At 35.1% G+C, this 22,923-nt stretch overlaps 1 protein-coding gene across 1 annotated transcript in view; it reads right to left on the bottom strand.

Moving 5' to 3' along the window:
* The window catches only part of Cdk13 (cyclin-dependent kinase 13), a gene marked incomplete at its 5' end in the record, with an annotated part of 110,295 nt that overhangs the window by 71,361 nt on the left and 16,011 nt on the right, over positions 1-22,923 (bottom strand). Inside the window, 4 exon segments of the mRNA XM_013521155.1 lie at positions 4,767-4,937; positions 6,416-6,555; positions 9,266-9,436; positions 17,640-18,305. Of these exon segments, the coding sequence (XP_013376609.1) occupies positions 4,767-4,937; positions 6,416-6,555; positions 9,266-9,436; positions 17,640-18,305 (1,148 nt within the window).

Below are 22,923 nucleotides of genomic sequence, written 5' to 3' on the forward strand. Positions count from 1 at the left end.
AAAGAAAGAAAGAAAGAAAGAAAAAGAAACAAGAGGGCTGCCTGGAGATGAAGGAATAAGGAGGAAAAATTTAAAATAAGTTTATCTTTTACTCATTCTCAAGTAATTCAGAAAAGGCTTCTTCAACATTTGTAAGGTTTAATAGAACAAACATACTCATTATTTGGTATACCACACACTCCTGTTTTTTAAAATTATTTTAAAAACTGGCACAAAACATGCCTACTTATGGGGTACTACATACTATTTCTATACATGTATACACTGCATAATGTTGAAATCATGGAAAGCATAACTATTTCCTCAAATATTCATCATTTCTTTACAACATTAAAAACCTTTTAGCTTTTTGGAAACATGTATCATTATTTTCTATAGTCACTCTACTGTCTCACAGCAGACCACAATGTATTTCTCCTAATAACTATATCCATTCACCAACTTTTCCCAACCATCCCTCTCCTCTATGTTTGCCAGTCCCTATTCTACTGTCAACTTCTATGAGATCGACTCTTAAAATTCCACATGCATGTGATCAGGCAGTATTTCTCTTTCCACGACGGGCTAGTTTACTTAACATAATGTACTCCAGTTCCATCCACAGTGTCATAAATGACAAGATTTCATCCTATTTTACTGCTGAATATGCTGTACATATGTACCACATTTTCTTCATCCACCCACAAGCTAATGCACAATTGTTCCCATTTCTTAGCCATTTTGATTAGTGTTACAATAAATGAGACTGCAAATGTCTCTTCAACATGCTATTTCATTTCATTCTGATGTGTACCCACCAGGTAGTAGTTCTACTTTTAATTATCTAAGGAATCTCCATACTGTTTTCCATAATGACGGTACTTACCTCCCCTCCAACAATGTAAGGGTTCTCTTTTCTCTACATCCTCACCAGCACTTCACCCCCAGCCCAGAGCGAGGTTTCTAAAAAGTACTGAATGATGTTTTTCTTATATAACTAATGGCTTATACTATAATAAGGAAAATGTTTCCATCTTCCAAGTTAATATTTGTACTTGATTGCTCTTTGTTTATAATTTTATATTTATTTATATTTATGTTATCTTACATGTTTATATTTATATTATCTTTGCTATACAGTTGTACTTTTTTATATCTTGCAAATTCTAATATACTCATCTATACACTAGCCTACAAGTCTCGAACTGTTTTCTTCTCCAGTATAACAATCACAATTGCTGCCTCATCAAAATAATCAATGAATTGTGTGTTAAACTTTAATTGGCCCTCACATCCTCTAACACATTTAACTAATACTACCTACATTTAACTAATATTACCTAAATATAACCTGTCACAGAGTAAAAAGAGAGCCTTATCATGTTTCACATAACAAACAGGTTTATGATAGGGAGAGAACTGATGTGGGGTGCAAAAGCACGTTAATCTGTGATTTGAAAAACACAGTCAGGCACAGTGATGCATGGCTGTGATCCTGGCACTAGAGAGGCTGAGGTAGGAGGATTGCGGAGTTAGTGTGTTCAAGACCAGCCTGAACTGCATAGCGAGTCCTGTCTCAAAAACACAAAAGAACAGAACAGAATGGAAAAAAGAAAAGAGAAGGGAAGAGAAGAGAAAAGAAAATGCTAGGCACTGTGAAGGAATCAAAACAAAGCAAAAAACAAAGGCTTTAGGGAATATATAATCTGGTAATGAAAATACATGGTAACAATACAAGGAAGACTACAGACACTTTATGTGTTCACAGGTAGTAGTAGTAATTTTACAATGTTAAGGCATATACAAGGTTATAATAAACAGCTGATTTATTCACTCAGCAATTATAGTCATTCAATAGCTTGTACAGTCCAGCCACTCAGGTAGGCAGAGAGTAAAACAAAAATAAAACAGGCTTGGTTTCCACCTTCATAATGAAAAGCAGGTAAAAAACCAATGTAATTATCTCTGGGAAGTTAGCTGAAACTGTGTGTCTACACACAGTGGAAAATGGGAACACTGGCCAGGTAAGGCCTCTCTAATAAACGGAACAACATCCAGGCTAAGAACCTGGGAGTGAGAAGTCAGTCTTTCAAAAACTCATGTGTATGTGCAAGCACTGGGGGCAAAGAAATTTAAGCCATGAAAGAAGCATTAGCATAAAAGTTCCCTGGCCCTAAAGACCAAAGTGACTGAAGCTTAGAAAACAATCAAAATTGGCAATCATGGGATTAGAGAAGTAGGAATATGATCTCACAAAACAAAAAAAGCAAGAAGTCTAGCACACATTGGAGGAAAATCAAATGTACTAATTTGGCGAGAGCATGAGGTTAATGGAAAGCAACACTTGCACACCACCTTCATGTTTAAGGTCTTAATTCAATTTGTACTACACACAGTAAGAGAGAGAATGTTTCCCTTTTATGGATGAAAGGACAACAGTCCTGGGCAGAGTTAAACGCCTTAATAAGGGCACACTGCTAACAAACGAAGTCTCAAATCCCAGACATGTTAACTCAAACAAGTACCCTAATTTTTATTACACAGTAAGAAGTCAGGAAAAAAAAGGTTAAAAAGACAAACTAGGTTAAATGTCAAGCTAAAATATATAAGCTTTGTTATGGACAAAAACTGACAGACGTGACAACAATTAACAAGATTCTGATCTCCACAATGTATAAGAACACTTTCAAACAGAAACTGATTCATGCAAAATAATTGCCGTATAGTATATCAATCATTTTTAACTGTATTTCCCAGAGTAAGACTGTATCTATGTGTGTGTGATGGCTAAGTATAACTTCAATCAGGACATACTTTAATCTGTTTTTATTAGAAGTACTTTGAAAAAAAGCATTTGGCTGTTCAAAAAGCAGATTATAAAGCAAGTCAATTTTGGTTCTAAAAATCTTACTCTACAACAAACCAGAAACACTAAATCTATTGGAAGAGAAGGTAGGTAAAAACCTTGAAGACATAGGGGTAGGCAGAAAGTTCATGAACAAAAACCAAATTGCACGTGAAACACTTGAAAGAATCAACAACTGGGATCTCATCCTACTGAAAAGTTTCTGAACATCTAAAGAAATCACCAGCAAAGTAAAAAGAAAACCCACAAACTTGGAAAAAATTTTAGCTGACTGTCCCTCAGACAAAGGGCTTCTATCTAGAACATACAAAGAATTAAAAAATATCAGCCCCTCCAAATTCAAAGACCCAATCCAAAAATGGGCAGCGGAGATGAATACACAATTCTCAGACAAGGAGATACAAATGGCAAATAAATATATGAGAAAATGTTCAACATCATTAGTCATTCGAGAAATGCAAATTAAAACAACACTGAGATTCCGCCTTACCCCAGTAAGAATGGCTAGCATTAAGAAATCAACCAATAACAAATGCTGGCGAGGCTGTGGAGAAATAGGAACCCTTCTCCACTGCTGGTGAGAGTGCAGACTGGTGAAACCACTGCGGAAATCAGTTTGGAGATTCCTCAGAAAAATAGGTCTAGAGGTCCCATTCAAACCAGCTATCCCTGGGTATTTTCCCAGAAGATCTAAAAACATCATATCACAGTGATGTATGTGCACCTATGCTCATAGCAACACAATTTATAATTGCTAAAATGTGGAAGCAACCCAAATGTCCATCCACTGAGGATTGGATAAGAAAATTGTGGTACTTTTATATAATGGAATATTACTCAGCTGTAAAGAAAGATAAACTCGAGGCTTTTATAGGCAAATGGTCACAACTAGAGACCATACTCATAAGTGAAATAAATCAAACATACATGTGCAAGCACCACATTGTTTCACTAGTGTAAAACCTGAAAGAGTTAATTTAAACTAGGAGATATGGTAGACATTGTGAATTGATAGGAAAGCACTCAAAGGTAAAGGGTAACTGGGATATGGGAAAAGAGAAGGGAAAGAAGGAGAAAGTTTGTATGTATGTATATGCAGGATAGTCAACATGGCTGTTCTACTGTCTTATATTTCTTTGCTGAAAGAAACTGTCAATGAGTCCTTGGTTGATCAGCATTGCATGTCTATGTCTGTTTTCATGAGAAACCACTTTGAAGATATCAATATGTAATACAACAAGCATTGTTAATTCCCTACCATTTTGTTTGTAACTCTGTACTGTCTGTACTGTTCCTTTGCTATTTTGTAAAATGTTGTCTGTCTGTTAATATTTTCCTCCTTTTATTTTTAAAATTAAAAAAAAATCTTACTGCACAACATAGTAAAGTAGAACATTTCTTTCAACCATCACATGCCCTATGACAATTTTACTAATCAAGCTAATCTCTTGACAGCTTTTTTGCTAAAAGCCAACCATATATTAATAAAGTTATTAAACACAATTTCAAGATTGTTTTTTGCTTCCATACTTTAAGAACAGATATACCACCAAAACATCCATGGATGTTTAGGGTAGTTATAAAATGTAGAATAAATATAGTCTTAACGGTACTATAAAATTTTTCCAAATAACTAAAAAGTACAAATGAAATATTATATATATTAATGCTCAAAAAAGCAAATGTTACTTGTGAAAACCTCATATATAAACACTGGTAAATATGCTTTGACTAGTGGACTCAAAATCCACAACAGTAAACAATATAAATTCTTCAACCGTACTGACTTTAGAAACAGAGTTTAAAGTAGGGTAATGATTTGTGTACCCACATTACTCACATGGTCAGCATTCTAAACAAAATTTGCAAACTGGAAACATTGTGAATACAAAGAAATGGTTGTTTAAGTCTCCATACATACCTTTGTCCTTCTTAAAATCCAAAGCATCTTCTTTATCAGTCACTATTTCCTTCATATTGATAATACTCTGGTGGGTAAGCTGCCGGAGAATTTTAATTTCTCTAATTGCTGTAATTGGAAAGCCTTCCTTTTCATTATCCAGACGTACTTTTTTTAAGGCTACCATTTCTCCTATGAAAAAATTGAATAAAATCAGATAACCAGCTCATAGAAGCAGATGACTTTTTACTAATTTAAATTTATTTTTATTCATAACTTCATTTCCTACATCTTAACATTATAATTCACAAATTATAGTTTCTAACATACCAAATAATATTTTGAGTTCAATAAATGAGGTCTGTCAGATAAATTATGAAATGTCTGTACAAACACCAAAACACTATACAACTGTAAGAAAGGAAATAGGTCTGCATGTATTGTTTTTTTATGGTCTCCACTGGTACATACTTAGTAAAAACATGTAAGACACTAAAGATCACGTCTTTTACATTGACATTTAGTTTTTAAAAAGTGTAAGACAGAAGGGTCAATACACCCAGTATATTCATACATAAAATCTCTGAACAGAAAAGAAAATATGTTCCAACATATTACCTGCCCAGTTATATAGTAATGAAAATGGAGTTCAAAATCTGCTTAGCTGTCTCTAAAGTATTTGTTTTTCCCCCCTACATTAAACTGACACACAGTTTAAGATACGAGTGAGTTTGGTATCAGATAAGACCTAAATTAAAAAAAAAAAAAAACAATAACAAAAAAAAAACTACACGAAGCTTATTATAGATTGCAAATCCCGTATCTGAAATGTTTACAATTTGGGGAGTTTTTTCAAGTTTGGCACATCTGCATAGACTTCAGAGGTTTGAGCACTGACTGGTATAAAAATTCTCTATAATAAAGGTATGTTCATTACATTTCTTTCAGAAAAAATAATGCTGTTCTTACAAATTCTCTATCACAAAAGAACTTATCCATTTCATCATTAGTATTCACTCATTTTATGACATCCTATAATGCAATGTGTTTCCTTATTTTATTAAAAAGCTTTTAAGTTATGATCTAATCTTTTGGATAATATATCATTATAAATACTGATAAGTGTTCTATACTATAATGCCTTCAATAGTTTCTAACTATAAGGTCATCTCCCCATCTTAATTGGCCTCTTTTTTAATGTGTTGGTTTATGTTATCAAGGAACTTAAGCAAAGAAAGATTAAATACTAGCTCTATGGTTATTTAGTAAGATGCATAGCCTGACCAAGCTGCTTCTTCCTCTTTCAAGAACCTTTAAGAATTTTTAAACCTTTCTGATTATATTGTGAAAGATGAAGTTATTAATCCTGCCCTGTGGAGTTAATACTGAAAAAATTAATCAAAATGAAAGTAAGCTTAATACAAAACATTTTATCACTAAGATAAATTCAAATGAAAGTATTTTTGTCCCATTACCAATGTTTTAAAAACTACTCACCATAAAAGAAAAATTAAAAATACTGAAAAGCACTTAAAATCTATGTATACATACACAAAATCACAGTAAATCTGAATTTTACTTTTTAGAAATTCCTGAAGCTATACATTAGAAGAGACAGAAATTACATACACACCATAGGACCAAAGAACCCCAGAACTTGGCATTCTTACCAGTGTCTTTATCCCTGGCTTTGTAAACTTGTCCGTAAGTACCTTCTCCAATAATTCCAATGATATCAAATTTATCCACGCAGCGTTTTCCCCAGTCAATATCTTTTTCTTTGATTTCACCATAGCGAGGCCCACATATTCTATTAAATATAGTTCTGAAGTTTTTACATACAATCAAGGAAATTGAGTAAACTGTTTAATAATTCAGCATCTACCCCAGCCCAATCTTATATTCTTTTCTTTTCCTCTACCCTTGTACATCTGTGACCATCGAAGACAAATTATACTTTGATTTGATATTGTCAATAAAAAATATGATTTCTACATACTGACTCTTCTTCTATAGAGTAGTATTTAAACCAGAAAAGAGAAGTAGTATTTCTATGAAGAGCTTTCAGAAACAAAATGAAACTTTTTCAGTGAGATGAACCCAATATTGAAAAAAGTTCTCTAAGCAACCTTCAGAGCTTTATTTTGCACTCACTATACATATCATTACCAAAAGTTTGGTAATGAGTATTAATAAAATCTACAAAATATAAACAAATTATGACTTATAGCTGGACAAAATCATCTTAAAAATGAGTAATACTGTAAAGATTTTTCATCCTAAGAGAATAAAACATGTATTATATAATTCTTCAGAAATCCACACTTAGGCAGAGATAAATAAATGGATATTACAAAAATTACACATTCATAAAAAAGATTCTGTGGTATTTTCATACCGCACTTCCAAAAAAATAAGACAACTGGAAAATAAGCCAGAAAACAGAGTAACTTTTCAGGATGCTCATAGTATAAGTCCAACCCCAAAATATAAGCCCCAGTTAAGATCATCAGCCAGATAAAAGCACTTATTATGTCCATTCGTAATGCACAATAGACATATTAAATTATAATTATGTAAATAATATAAATATTATTAAATTAATATATTAATAATATAAATTACTTAATACACAATATAAATTGTAACTAAGAATCTATAAATACCTACGTGGGAGCCTTTGCACAAGAGGTAAATGCCTATGTAAACAGATGAACTCAAGACACTGCCTTTCAAAGGGTGTGCAGATACAATGCACAAATAACATACACACTTGACAACTAACAGATGCAGTTGTGTCTATTATGCATCTTCAGAATACAGTATGTGGTGTGTTGTAACAAAGGTATGTAATGCACTCAGGTGAAATAAATGTTTTTTGAATTCTGGCACCTGCAACTTTTTCATCACTTTTGTGTGGACCATTTTCCTTAAATGTCATCGTTTCTGTTCCCACTCCTGTCTCATGAATCTTCAATTAACACTTGATGTAATGGAAATTTTGTGAAGCCCAGCCTGCAAGATGTTGTGACTTGAGTTTAGAATTCATGGGCTAAAGTCACTGACAACTGTGTTGCCCATGCATTACAAGCAGGCCACATGGACAAGAACTGCTCATTTAAGGACAGGGCTACTGAGGGATCGAGAATGGAGCCAATGGTTCTACAGGAAATGAGGCAGCAAGAAATTCAGGCCAAGTCAGGTTTGGTGGCACACACTTGTAATTCCACCACTCAGGAGACTGAGGCAGGAGGATCCCAAATTTAAGGCTATACTCTGGTTTCTCTTCAGATCACGTAAATCTTTCACCTTTTACCAAATTTAAGGCTAGCCAAAGCTACATAGAGTTCAACACCTCTGAACTACACAGTGAGAACCTGCCTCAAAAAACAAAACTGAAAAATTTAGGCCAGAATTTGGGGTTTGGAGAATTAGGACAATATTCCAAAGATAACATAATTATACTTGAATAAATGTAGATTTCTGCACATTAATCAATGTATATTTCTATACATGAATAAATATAGATTAATTATATAAGGAAAAAAAAAGACATCCCCTGAAAATAAGACCTACTGCATCTTGTGGAGAAAAATAAATGTAAGATCTGGTGGTTTGTTTGGGTTTTTTTTTTTGAGGAAATATGGTATTAGAGAAGATCCCAAAAATTCAAGAAAAAGAACAGTCGGGCATGGTGGCACACACCTATAATCCCAGCACTTGGAAGGCTGACGCAGGAGGATCATTGCGAATTCAAGACCAGCCTGGGCTACAAAGTGAGCTCAAGGCCAGCCTGAACTGCATAGCAAGATCCTGTCTCAAAAATACAGAAAGAAAAACAAAAAGAAAAAAGCTACAGTACTAAAAGAAGACTACTTTTAAATTTTTCTTTTTTCTCCTTATATAAGAAAATGACCTCATACTCTTACATTAGCACTACCTGAATAGCAAGTCTAAAATCAAATGTAACTCAAAAAGTCTTTACTCTTGCTTTCCCTTCAAGTAAATCTGTACACTTGGCCTGAAGCTAATTTAGAATAATCAAGATTTCGAGTGTATTCCACTCTGTCTCTTGAAAAATGAATGGATTCAGTTATGGGGGGAAGGGAGATGGTGATAATTACAAGCAAAGGAAAACACAGCTGCTTACCCATTTCTAATCTTGTATGAATTCAATGAAGTACTGACTCCCGCCTTGTCCAGTGTCAGTGTTTGTGTTACTTAGCTATCTTAATGACAAGAATTAACTTTAACACATACAATACCCCAAAGAATTAATACATTACAAACCATGAAAGAAAACTTGATTTTATTAGGTATTGTGGATAGGTAAGCAGTTATGAAAAATTTTTCCAAAACTAGTAATTTATTCATATATATGTTCAAAGAATAAATAACTTTCACTTAAAATAACTTTCACTTAAAATTAAAAAAAACAACAACAACAACAAAAAAAAAACTACTAACAACCAGAATCATTACTAGAGAAATGTAAGAGGAGGTAGAAAGCAAGAACATACTTAGGCCTCCGTTTACTATGCAACTGTGTTGCAGTTTTCTTTTCCTCTGGACTCTTAGAAAGATCATCTCCTCCAGGTAGCTCAGGGGGCAGTGGTAAGTCAGCAAGTAGACATCGGAGTTTCTTTTCTACTTCTTTTTTAACTGCTTTTACTGAAATATTTCCTCTTAAGCTTAAAAAACAAAACAAACAAAGAGTCACACAAATGAAATGCAAAATTAGGGTGAGGAATAAAAATGTGGCAGTGTTTTACATTTCAGTAGTATACAAGAGCCACACATATTCTTTCTGTATTATTGTAGGACACTAACCTCAGTTTCTTTACTTTCTAGTTAAAACCAAACACTATATTCAACTACAAAATACAAAATTTAGAGGTAAAGAATATGACACAATTAGTTAAAAACTAAGGAAACTATACAAAATGTGACCCTTGAATAACAACAATGCACCAATACTGATTCATTGTCATCAATGTGCCATACTAAGGTAGGATACTAATAATGAGGAAAGTGGGTGCAAGACAAATGAAGAATCTGTTATCTTTGTAACTTTTCTGTAATATAAAACTTTTTAAAAATATTCTTCAAAATAATAGTCTTAATGTCAAAACTATAAATTAAAATTGAAAAATCAACTAATCATTCCTTATAGGAAAATTCATGAGTTTTGTAAAATCACTTGATAACTATATTTTGTAGTATCATCAGCTTAATTCTGGTGGAGAGGCAAAAGATGTTTTCCTATAAAAAACAAAAAACCACATAGAATTATTAACTTGCTATTACTTATCTTGCCCATTTAAAGAGCCATAAACAGTAAGCAATTCAGCCTCAACTCTTTTTGAGGTTAATTTATTTTTCTACATTAGACAATTCTTCTCATTTTTTAAAATAGCAATTTATCAGAATTACTTCTAGAGGTATAATTCAATCTTGGTTAGTTCTATACTTTGTACGAATGCATAAAAAGCTGTGATTTGCAAGGGCATGCTCCTGTAAACCCAGTTACTCAGGAGATACAGGGAGGAGGATCGTAAGTTCAAGCTCAGCCTGTGCAACAGAGTGAGGCCCTGTTTCAAGAAATAAAAATGGCTGGGGATTTAGCCTAGCAGTAGAGCACTCACCTAGCATGTGCAAGGCCCAGTTCAAATCTTGAGGGGTAGAGGGATTAAATTACATAGTCATTTAGTAATTGATTAAATTTCCCAAATACCACAAAAACTTATCTAATAATATATGGAAAGAGAATCTTACAATGATAATAAAATCTGGACTTTACATATTTTCACAACAGTTATGAGTGTTTCATTCTGAGACAACACTACTGTGGTCCAGAGTTAGTAAAGAAGTTATCAACTTAATGTAGTCATCACTTCTACTCATGTTAAACAATATTAACCTCTAAGACAAATGGACTCTTAATACCATCTAATAAAAACTACTTACCAATATGCAGACCAGAAGTCTACCTTTTCTTCATAGCCCTGTTACTTTCTAAGAGATTACCTTTCAGGTAAGACCTTACATTTTTGGAAGAGTCAGGTAAGCAGTAAGATTAAGCACTATCCAAAGAGATTCTGGAAGAGTAGTATGGTACCTAAATCATATTTGAAACACATGACACGAAAGAGTTCATTCTACAAGGTTACCACTTGAACACACCTGAAAATATGCCTATTTAAAATAAGCTGTTTAGGTGGGTATGATGGTGCAAGCCTGCAATCCCAGCACCTGGGAGGCTGGGGCAGGAGAACCACAAGTTTAAGCCCAGCATGGACAACTTAGCAACTTAGAGACCCTGTCACAAAAATAAGAAAGAGCTGGGGATGAAACTCAGTGTTAAAGCCCTGGATTCAATACTCAGTGCCACAAAAATAATTAAATAGCTTCTAACTTTTCATTAGGCTTCAGTGACAAATTGAAATCTAAAGATTCAAATCTACACGGAGAGGTGAAGTCTGTTTCACTTTAATTTTTTAACTTAAAAGACTACTTCTATTCAAATATGCTATTACATACATTATCAAATATTACTCCCTAAGAATAACATTATATAACTAAAGACTACATTTTATTGAACACTTGCAGTAACAGTAAATGATTTTTTAAAGTTTTCAAAGAAGAAAGAAATAAAATGCCTTAAGAAGAAATGTGTAACAGTAAGAGAAAAAAATTAAAACTCTGAAGAACATAAAACTATGTTTGAACAAATGGAAAGAAACCATGTTTTTGTAGGGAAAGCTATGATACTATAAAGCTGTCTCCAAATTACTTCATTTTATAGTAGGGTCCCCCAGAACACCTTTTTTACTAGTAATTTAACAAACTGATGGTATAGACTGTCTAATAAAGGCAGAATTGTAAAGAAACTTTCTGAAAATGACTGGCCCTGTGAAATAAAATGGTCAGCCTATCAGGAAGTCTGGGACTGGGGATTTAGCTCAGTGGCACTGTGCCTGCCTGGCAAGAATGAGGTCCTGAGTTTGATTTCTGGTACCACCCCCACAAAAAAAGATCAAGAAGACTACATGAAGTCAAATATGCATTATCAGTCAAAGCAACATTCTGTAATAACATATGAGTTGTCAGTATCTTTAGATAAGATCAACATAAATATTCAAATTCCAGACTTCTTCAAAAAGAAAAAACTCTACAATGGTGGGCCCAAAATCTTATATAGCAACATTAAAATTGATATTCTACAGGAGGTCTATTTATTAATCATTAATTTACTCCAACTCCTTCACATGTATACTTTCTGTATGTCTTTATAACAGAATTAAGGAGTTTGATGGCCAATATACCATGCACCTAAAGATATTAAAATAGGCTCTCATGCCTCTCATGACAGCCCTCCCTATTCTATAAGCTGTATTTTCATTTTTTCCTTGCTTTTCATTCTGCCCAAGACTTACTCTGGAGAGCCTGTTTTCCTTTATCCTGCTGGTTTTTTCCTCTCTTTAATAAATGCAAAACTTTGCCACCATTAAAAAATATATATAAAACCATTAAGGTACTGGCAAAGAAACAAAACATGTCAACAGAGAAGAAATAAAGAAAAACACAGACACTTACAAGAATGTCTATACATTCCAAATCAGATCCAATGGATAGTTCCAGTTAATGGCCCACGAGGGGAAGGGTGTACGCAGAGGAGAACCGTAACTACTACTTTCTTCTTCCCACAATAACCAAAAACAATTATGTGAAAACATCTGTTGAGTTAATATTTTTTAACTTTAAAAATACAGAAGTTTTAAAGGAAAGAGTGACAACTTTGACTACATAAAAATGAAAAATATCCACACAACCAAAAACAAGTGTCAAAGAAAAGACTTAAAGAGACAAAGTCCTAGATCTCTAACATAAAGATACCTAAAAATCAATTATAAAAACACAACAATCATTAACAATGCAAACATTTCAATAATTATATAGTCTGTCAAAAATTCAACATTAACAATATCCAGTGTTTTGAGTATATAAATTAGTACACAGCATTTGAAAAACAATTTGGCAGTTTCTATCAAAATTTTAAATATATACAGTACTTTGACATGTACCTGTACTACAAAATTACTAATATCAAATATTATATACAAGGATAGTTCATCACAATTATGAACAGAAGTAATCATTAATTAATAGTAAAAAGAATGATGCATCCATTTCTAGAAATAAGATTTGATCTATTCAAGCCAGGCATGGTGGCACATGCCTGTAATCCCAGCACTCAGGAGGATGAGGCAGGAGGACTGCTGCAAGTTGGAGGGCAGCCTGGGCTACACAGTTGAGTTGAAGGACAGCCTAAACTGCATAGTGAGACCTTGTCTCAAAAAGACAAAAAAAAAAAGAAAAATTTGATCTATTCAATCTGAAAAGATCTTCAACTCACTAAATGGAAAAAAGCAAGTCAAGGAACAATGTGCACAGTATGACCCTAACTGTTAAAACAACAAAAAAATTTATATTGTAGGAAAGCACACTGGGGACAGTCTATCTTATGATTTTTCAAGAAACAGACCACAACTGAGAGAAACACAGAATTCAAAGCAAGCCTCAGAAGCACAGAACCACTAGAAACAAATGACATCATATCAAAAGGATAAAGGAATCAATTTAAAGAAAAACCTACAGGCAAATTCCCCTCTCCCCAATCTTGAGCATCAAAAAGAACAGTAACTGTAAATGTAACGAAATAAAAATCTACAAGACTGGAACAACTAAATGGAGCATGAAAAAAACTCTCATTTTTGTTAGCTTTATTGAAAGATAGTATTAAAAGGAATGATAAAATTAGACAAACACTATCTGCAGCCCTTACTACAATAACTGATTAAGATAAGTATCATTAATGAGTGCTACACCATTACAGATCTACTGGTGGGGACAGGATAGCCAAACACTACCAAAATGTTAACCTACAGTTTACTTCTATTTGCAAAGGGGAAAATGTACCTTATATATCAGCAGATCTTAAGGTCAGTCATCACATTAACGAAGTAATTGCATCAGGGTTACTAAAATAAAGCAATTTAACATTTTGTTCCTCTTGTTGTGACAGCATTAAGCACATAAAATCACCTCCTAAACAATGAGACCAAAAACCTATTCTTGATCTGTTCAAGGCCCAATTAATTGCCCATCTATAGGAAATGAAAGAGTTACAGACAAACAAGCTGAATGTCAGCAAGAAACTTACAGATAAATCCAGAAGTGTGACACTGTATCACATTACTGACTTGGATTCTTCAAAGTCATAGGAAAGAGGGGCACTGGGCAAATGTAGATATGGACAGGAGGTGATGCTATGCAAGTCTTAATTATCCACACAGACAGTACCATGACCAAACAGGAACCTGGCCTTATTCTTGGAAGATAAATGAAATACCTCAGAGTAAACTATCACAATAGCTACTCTCATTTTCAAATACAGTAGTACAGCAAAAAGTATATACCCACATTCATCTTCCCCTATTCCCTTGAAAGAGGGAAGGCGGAGGGGGAGAGAAAGGTACTAACATACTGAGCAAAATGTTAATGCACTTGCTAAATCCAGATAAAGGTAATATAGATGTTGAGTCTACTAGTATTTTTTCAACTTTTCTAAATGCCTGAATGTGAACAAAAAAGTGTAACAACTAATGGAGTAGAGAGTTGCAGAATCAAGAGGTCACATAAAGACACACACAATCCTCTGTTAATTTATATGGGGACAGAACAATTATAGTCGATCAAGAGTAGGTAGAGGCATGCTTAAAGGAAGTAAAGATGAATAGTTTTCCTTAAAATAATGGCTAATAAGATTATCTAGACCATTAATCTTCTTTTAAAGTGACTTTCAAATTTATAGTGAATGCCAAGTAAATAAAAATTTGGGTTTCATAAAGCATAACACAAAAGAATGAGAAACAGTTTGCTAACCATTTTCAACTAAATAGTCATTCAGCACAAAAGAAAAAGTACACAAAGCTGGGCATGGTGGTACGCACCGGTAACCCCAGCACTCTGGAAGGGTGAGGCAAGAGACCCCAAATTAGTGCCCAGCCTGGGTAACTTAGCAAGATCCTCTCACATTAAAAAAAAAAAAAAGAGAGAAAATAAAAGCTGGGGGTGTAGATCAGTGTGAAGATGCTGAGTTCAATCCCCAGTAACACCACTACCACCACCAAAAAAAAAAAGAAAAAGTATACAAGTGTCTGCTATGGTTTACCTAAAATATACCCTAAAAGTCTCTAATGTTTTAAACAAATTTTTCTCTCTTTCTCCCCATCCCCCTCTCCCCCACCCCTTTTTCCTGCTGTCCTAAGGAGCTGAGCACCTTCCCCCACCATGTCCTTTTACTGTCATTCTTCCTTACAGCCAACCCAATCATGGACTAAATCCTCTAAAAACTGTGAGCCAAAACAAATCTCTCTTCCCTTTATGCTGTGGGAGTTGGTTATGTTGTGCCAGTAATGGAAAAGAAACTTTTAAATATGGAATTACCATGACCATTACTTTAAGGTACATGATCAACAGCAACAAGAAAAGGTAGGTCAGATAGGTGGGAGGATTAAAACCCACAATTTCTCTTTTACCAAATGGATCCTTTTCAAACAAAGCACTTGCCCTGGGTGGTGGCACATGCCTACAATCCCACCACTCTGGGACACTGAAGCTGGGGGTCACTGTGAATTCAAGGGCAGCCTGAGTAGCCTACGCCTGTTAGTTCAAAGGAGATCCAATATCAAAAAACAAAAAAGCAAACAAAACAAAAAATCCAGTAACAACAAAGTACAAGATCTAGCCAGGCATGGCAACACATACCTATAATTCCAGCATTCAGGATGATGAAGCAGGAGGACCTCAAGTGTGAGACCAGGTTGTGCTACACAGTAAATCCAAGGCCAGTCTAGGCTACATAGTGAGACCCTGTCTCAAAATAACAGCTATAAGAAAGTACTAGGTCGACTGCACTATGTTATAAAATACAATAATAGTCATTTTCACTAAAACACTAATCTAACGGAGATTATGTTTCCTATAGGACTGATTTATACAATATCTAAGATGACTGGACTCTACAGTTTGCAAAATTCTTTCCATCAACCCATTTAATCTTACAAGTAATCTGTGAGGTTAAATGGTAAATATTTTCATCCCTGGATAGAACTAAACTTGATGAAGCTGATATAACTGTACTGAGGTAAAACTGGACTAAAAACTAAACATTCTACAGCCTACAACAAATTTTATTGCAATTCTCCTAACAGCAAAAGAAATAAATAAAAAATAAGATAGGACATTTATTTCCAAAAGTGATCACTTTGACCTTTCACTTTTTCACAATATACCTTACTTTAATCACATAAAACTTGTTTTAAGAAGAAAAACTAATGTCTCTCTTTTACACAATTAAACTTTGTAGGTAAATCATAAGCACTGAAATAAAGGTCCTCTGATGCCAAGTCAAACGTTGAGCACATAGACATGTTAGTGGTAGTACTCGGGAATTGTAAGGAAATTCCACATCCATGAAACACAGGAACAGATTGAAAGAAAGAGGAGACAAATGAAAGGCAAAACACAGAAGAGACAGAAAAGTTGCATTCAAAAAAAGAATGACAAAGCCACCACTTCAGCAGATGCAAAAGGAGTACCTCCTTAAGCACTCACATAGGTTTATATGTACTGCGTTCTTCAAAAAATTCCAAGGAAAAACCTGTCCCTAAACTGAAATGAAAATAAGGTATAGAACCACCCTTCTCACTGACCCTGGCTCCCCAGTAAGTGCATACTCCTCACTTGAGGACTCAGTTCTGCAGTCAGGCCCATCTGTGCTGAAGCCCAATCCAAAACCCATCAAAACTACAAGTCCACTGCTAGGAACCATCAGTGTTCCTGGATAACAGTGCAATCTGCAAATAATACAATTAGAGCAGTGCCTCAGAGTGCAGGGAGTGCAGGAACATGATTAAACTTCTGCAGTTTTAAAATATATAAACTGTTCATAATGCTAGCTAAAGTGAGCACCTGAAAGACATAGTAGCATTTTTGTCCAGCTGTTTGCAAATTCTATAAATGAAATCAGCTAAGAAAACTGCCCACATAACTTTTTAATAGAAAGTAAGGAGAAAAACAACTCTAGTTTCTTCATAAAAAAAATAAGAACGGTTAAATGGTATCAGAGGTAGATAAATCACACAACAGCAAATCCTACTCTGTGATACATAAAAGAAACTTCAGCTTTCCATAGTGCTTCAGTAACAGGCACATGATACCACTCAGCCAAGGAATGTTCTTAGGGGCATTTACCATCAACACTTATCTTCATCTTCTTCAAAATAAAAAAATAAATTGTCCCCGATATTATCAGAAAATCTGAAGCACACTAAAGGAAAACACAACCACTTTGAGTTTTTCTGTAATATGTGACTAATCCCTACTTGTGAGAAAAGCTAAAATAAGAGTTAAAAAAAGACTAAATTAAACTGTTTATTTTAAATATGTAAGGCCACTAAAGAAACTTAGAAATATCTGACATATATGATTATGAAATTTACAGCAACCAGGGCAGGCTCTCATGGAATAACATGGGTGTGACAGTATCTGCAAGGAAAACAAAGTCAAAGAAAATACTGGCACTTCTAAAACCAATTCATCTGGAAATATGCATTCTACCCCAAGACGGGCAAATTTTCCCTAAATTGTTCAGCACAGAAGTCAGTTTTGTCATCTTATAAGCAGTGTGCTTCATGCTATGATCTACAAAATAAAATTCGTTTACTTATTGCCTTCTTTACTCTTTTTGGGAGAGAAACTGAAGATCAAACTATTTCTCACTTAAACAATTTTTTTCTTTGAATGCTTCTGACACCTGTGTATACTCACCTATCGGCATCTTTATCTTCTGGCAGCATTGGAGGCAAAGGTAATGGTGGCAGGGTAGAGGTCACTAAAGTCACATGTTGCTCCTTTTCCTTGGCTCCGATGCTTGGTGTCAGTGGTTTGGTTTTCTCTTTGAGAGATACTGGTTCCTCCTTTGTAGCAGCAGATTTACTCTCCTTCCCAACTACAGATGTTTTCTTGGTGGCTTTATCTAAAATCAAATTGTTGTCTACCTTTGTTACCTGAAGAGGTGGCTTTGTTTTCGCCTTGTCATTTTTTAAAGTTCCACCGCTTGAGGGAGAAGGTGCATGCTCAGTTTTAACTTTCTTCACATCCTTCACATGGTTGGTTTGCGATGAGCTGGCTGCAGTTTCAGTGTTCCCCTTGGTTGGTGTAGATGTATTGGTGTTGGAGGCTTTTGCAGCTTTCGCAGCTGCCTCTGCAGCCTTGGCCGCTTCTGCAGCTTTCGCTGCCTCTGCAGCTCGTGCCGCCTCTGCAGCACGTGCTTTTTTATTCTTGTTCAACTCAGCAGCCAGGCTACTCTTCAGAGTCAGTGTGCTAGGAGAAATGCTAGAATGACGACTCCGGGATCTAGACAATCTGTGCCTGCTACGAGACCTTGAATGCCTAGATGAGTATGGACTTCTACTTCGGGATTTGGCAGAGCGTCTGGTGAAAAATAATTAAGATTTAGTAATCAGGAAAATTCAATCAAAAATGTACAGAGTACTAACTGGAATCTGTGAAATGAAACAGACATTCACTTCATTTCAAAATCATCATGCACCTTTGGGGGGAATTTCTTTTTAGAAACAAAGTTTTAAAGCAAAATATTATCTGATGGCTACATTTTCTTCAAAATAGTCTGCCCTATCTTTCTCTGACTTACAAATTCTCAAAAGTGATGTTAGAGGACAGCACCCCTCAGTAGGAACAATTAGGAAACACATGACAAAGCATCACCACTGTCTCAGAAAATACAAGCGGCAGAGACAGTAGTGATGGCTGGAGCACAGCACAGGCTGAGCAGTCTAGCAGGGAGAGTTCCTCCAGCTCAGCACACCCGTAACTTCAGGGCTCTGAGGTCAGAGTAAAAAGGACAAAACCATTAAGCAATAAATAAAATCAGGATTCATTTCAGAAAGTCAATTTTTTTTTGGCCAGGCGTGGTGGCGCATGCCTGTAATCTCAGCACTAGGGAGGCTGAGGTGGGAGGATCGTTGAGAGTTCAAAACCAGCCTGGGCTACAAAGTGAGCTCCAGGCCAGCCTGAACTGCACAGCAAGACCCTGTCTCAAAAAGACAAAAAAAAAAAAAAAAAAAAAGTCTGCACATGCTGATTAAAATACACACAAGCAGAACCACTTCACTCATACAAAATATCTTATGGGGTGGGGGATGTGACTCAGTGGTAGAGTTCTTTCTCAACTTGTATACAAAGGCTCTAGGTTCCATCCCCAGCACCACCACCAAAAAAAAAATCTTAGAGTGTGTCTAACTTCATACAGGAAGTATAATGAAGGAACAACTATACAACTATTCTCAAGCTGAAGCTCTAGTAGCAGCCTTTTCATAAGTAAATAGCAAAAAATTATATACACATATATGTGTATAAAATTTAAATCTTCAAAGTGCTTGACAAGTGATTATTTTACCATAGCAGAATATAAAAATCATAAAGTATTATTACTCCTATTTTTCAGAAGAGAAAACCACACAGAAGTAAAGGAAATGTAACTCCCATAAACAGATAAACCAACAAATAACAGTACAGTGTGAACTAAAACTGAGGGTTTCAGGCTCCTGGCTCAGTAAAATTACAAAAACCAAAAACTCAGAACTACTTCATCATGATGGTACAATTCACTTTTTAAAAAGTTGTTTCAAAAACTGGGCATGGTGATGCATGTGTGTAACCCCAGCACTGAGAGGCTGAGGCAAGAGGATCACAAGATTCAAGCCCTGCCTGCGCAACTTAACAATATATTGAGACTCTTTCTCAAAAACAGTAATCAATTAATTAATCAAAAATAAATTGAAAAGGGGTTGGAGATATAGCTCAGTTTAAAGGCCCTGGGTTCAAAAAGCAAAACGATGCTGAGCATGGTGATACGTATGTATAACCCCAACTCTCAGGAGGCTGAGGCAGGTGGGTCTCAGCAAGTTCAAGGCCATCCTGGACTACCTGGCCAGACCCTATCTCAAAAGTCAACAGTTTTAAAAAAACAACCAAAAAAAACAGAAAAAAAAAAATAATTACCTTTAGGACAAACTCAAATGCAAATTAAACTTCTTCCTCATTCTTTCAAAAACAATTATATACACAGCCAAATAGTGTCAACAATGAGCTACTGTTCCATTCAAGCCCTATACTTTATATTTAAAAACTTTAGACTAACAGAAACACTAGTTTAGAAAATATTCTAATTCTAGTCTCACTTTTGCTTATCATTAAATATTCATATATATCAATCATTAAAATTATCAATCAACTGGCTTACAATTTTATTCATGGAAGTGAAATGTTTGGCTAAATATGAAGTGATAATATGATTGTAAAATAACTTGGACAGCTTTAATATAAGAAAGAAAAGTATTATAATATGAAACACCTGGCCATATTTTTTAATTTCCTCCCCCTTCAGACTGTGTTGAACTTTAAAACAAGTCTGATCTGAATTCCTGTTTATTTCCCTGATCAACTCTTGATGAGCAGCAGGAAAAAGCACAGAGACTGTCATCTCACAAACCAACAGCACAATGGCTTAGGAAGCAGTTTTTCTCCAATGAACTCTCCCATACCATGGCAAGACTGATTATCAGTTTCACACAGGCACACAGATTATATTTACCAGAGGATTATGATGAGTAAATCTTCCTTAAGAAAAACACACAAAGATAGTAGGAAAAATTCTAACAAATTACTTCCTCCAGTTTATTAAATTATCCCAGGCAGAATCTGAATAAGAAGCAATCAGTAAAGACCTAGAAATGTTTTTTTCTGTAAAAAAGACTATTTCAGAAATGCCACTGTTATGCTATTTGATCCCTATACCTAATAGGCTCTCCTACATTCATCCTCCATTCCTCTCCAGCTCCTCTATTTAACATATTTATTTTATGTCTTAATACACTCACATTCTCTCAGACATTACAAAGTTGCTAGTAAATCCCAACAATATGTTTACTATTTATAACAAACATGGTTTGGAACCTAAAATTAAGTATAAAAACAAAACTTAAAATTAGGACATTTTTGCTAGGTGTGGTAGCACATGCCTGCAATCCTAGCATGCGAGAGGCTGAGGCAGGAGGATCACTACAAACTGGAGGCCAGCTTGGACTACAGGGAGATCCTATCTCATTTAAAAAAAAAAAAAAAAAAAAAAAAAAGGGACATTTTTACTCATTTAATGCTTTAGCCATGCAAAGTTGCAAAGAGAGAAGTGCATCTCTGAAACTATACAACAAATTGCACCATGATAATGTTTCTGTTTTTGTTTGTTTGTTTTTGGTACAGGGAACCCAACTCAGGACCCTGCACCTGCCAGGCTGGTGCTTGTACCACTGAGCTATATTCTTGGCCCTTACCATGATAATATTTTAATAAAAGAATGTATGAGGTTAGGTACCAAGTCCAACTGCCTTGTCTTACAGATAAAATTCTTTTTAAAATGTTTTTCTAAATCCCAGCACTGGGGAGGCTGAGGCAGGAGGATAATGGTGAGTTGGTGACCAACCTGGACTATACAGTAAGACCCTGTCCCAAAAAAAGAACAGCAAAAAAGTTTTTCTAATATTTCTAATATTGCTAAATCCAATGAACACATACTATTTCTTGTCTTTTTTGTTTTTAAGAGATTATAGGACCTTTAAAGCTAAGAGACCATCTTATGTTTCTAAAAGATTTTCCTAAATGCACACAACTCCAAAGTATGATGACAGTTAAAACACAACTGCTAGTGCTCACTGTTAATTAGGCTAATTTGCGTCTGTTGGAGAGAAAGCATGGTTTTCTGTTCACCTGAGTGTACCACACAATCTTTCCAGGACTCCAGGTCTTCTGGGAACTACACCTAATTAGCAAACACAAGCCCTGGCAGAAGCTGTGTACCCCACCACCCTGGCTCCTGTCAGGCATCAGATTCTCCACAGCATTCACTGGCTCCAACAGCATACTACTTCTCTCACCTCTTTAGAGTTCCCTGGAACCAGTGAGAAAACATCCCTGTGAGTTCTCATAATCCTCCCAACTTTTGCAGTCCCTTCATTAAAGTCTCTTGAACCATCTAAATTGCATTCAATTTCCTTTCAGAACCTCGACTGATTTCCCCATGTACCAGATCTTAATCCCAAAACTGTTAGATCCTGAAGTCAAATTTGTAGCTTCCTATAATAAAATTCAGCCCCACATTATATAAAATACTACAAAAGAATATCATCCAATAGAACTTTCTAGAACGGTAGAAATAGTCTACACATGATATTCAATACAGTAGACACTAGTCATAGCACATTTTATCCTAATTTTTTGTACCCTACTTAAACCACATTCCAATAGCAGCTGTGTCCATTTCAAAAATTACTGACCCCCTTAAAAGGATATGAAAATGCTTACCAAATTCAAAGAACTACAAAACATAAGGTGGTATTATTTTTTCAAAAACTTATTTTTCCCAATCATCTCTTTCACTGCCTTTGTACATAAAACTGCTATTATGGACTGCCATGTAATGTGATTATAACAGCCCTATTAACTGTATGTAATAGCGCTGTGGTAGCCTCATAAATGCAACTCTTTGTTTTAAACCTTCTTCCACCTTATCTAATCCATATTTGTATAACCAAAATACTATTCCCTCCAGAAATGGTCACCCATATGGTACCTTGGGAAGCTGAAGTAGAGGAATTTCAAGTTCAAGCCCAGCCTGCATAACTCAGTGATTTGGAGAGCCCCTGTCTCAAAATTTAATAATAAAAAGGGCTGAGGATGTAGCCCTGAGTTCAATTCCCCAGCAATCAATCAATCAGTCAATCAATCACTTGTGTTTCCATCATGGCCAACAGGGTCTGAAATTAAAACATGAAAAGTGGATATGTCTTCCTCTAACAGCTACTCCTTGCCATTCTCTATGTTTAATTTCACTATTCTCTGGCCATTTATCCAAACTAGAAATCATCTATTTCCTCATGCCCAAATGTCTCATTTTGACTCTAAGTCTACATTCTCATACAGCCACACCCTTTGAATATTTCCTCTCGCTGCAAATTATCTTACAGTTCTAGAG

This window comes from Chinchilla lanigera, unplaced genomic scaffold, assembly GCF_000276665.1.
Source record: "Chinchilla lanigera isolate Chin_1 unplaced genomic scaffold, ChiLan1.0 scaffold00059, whole genome shotgun sequence".
Lineage (NCBI taxonomy): Eukaryota > Metazoa > Chordata > Mammalia > Rodentia > Chinchillidae > Chinchilla > Chinchilla lanigera.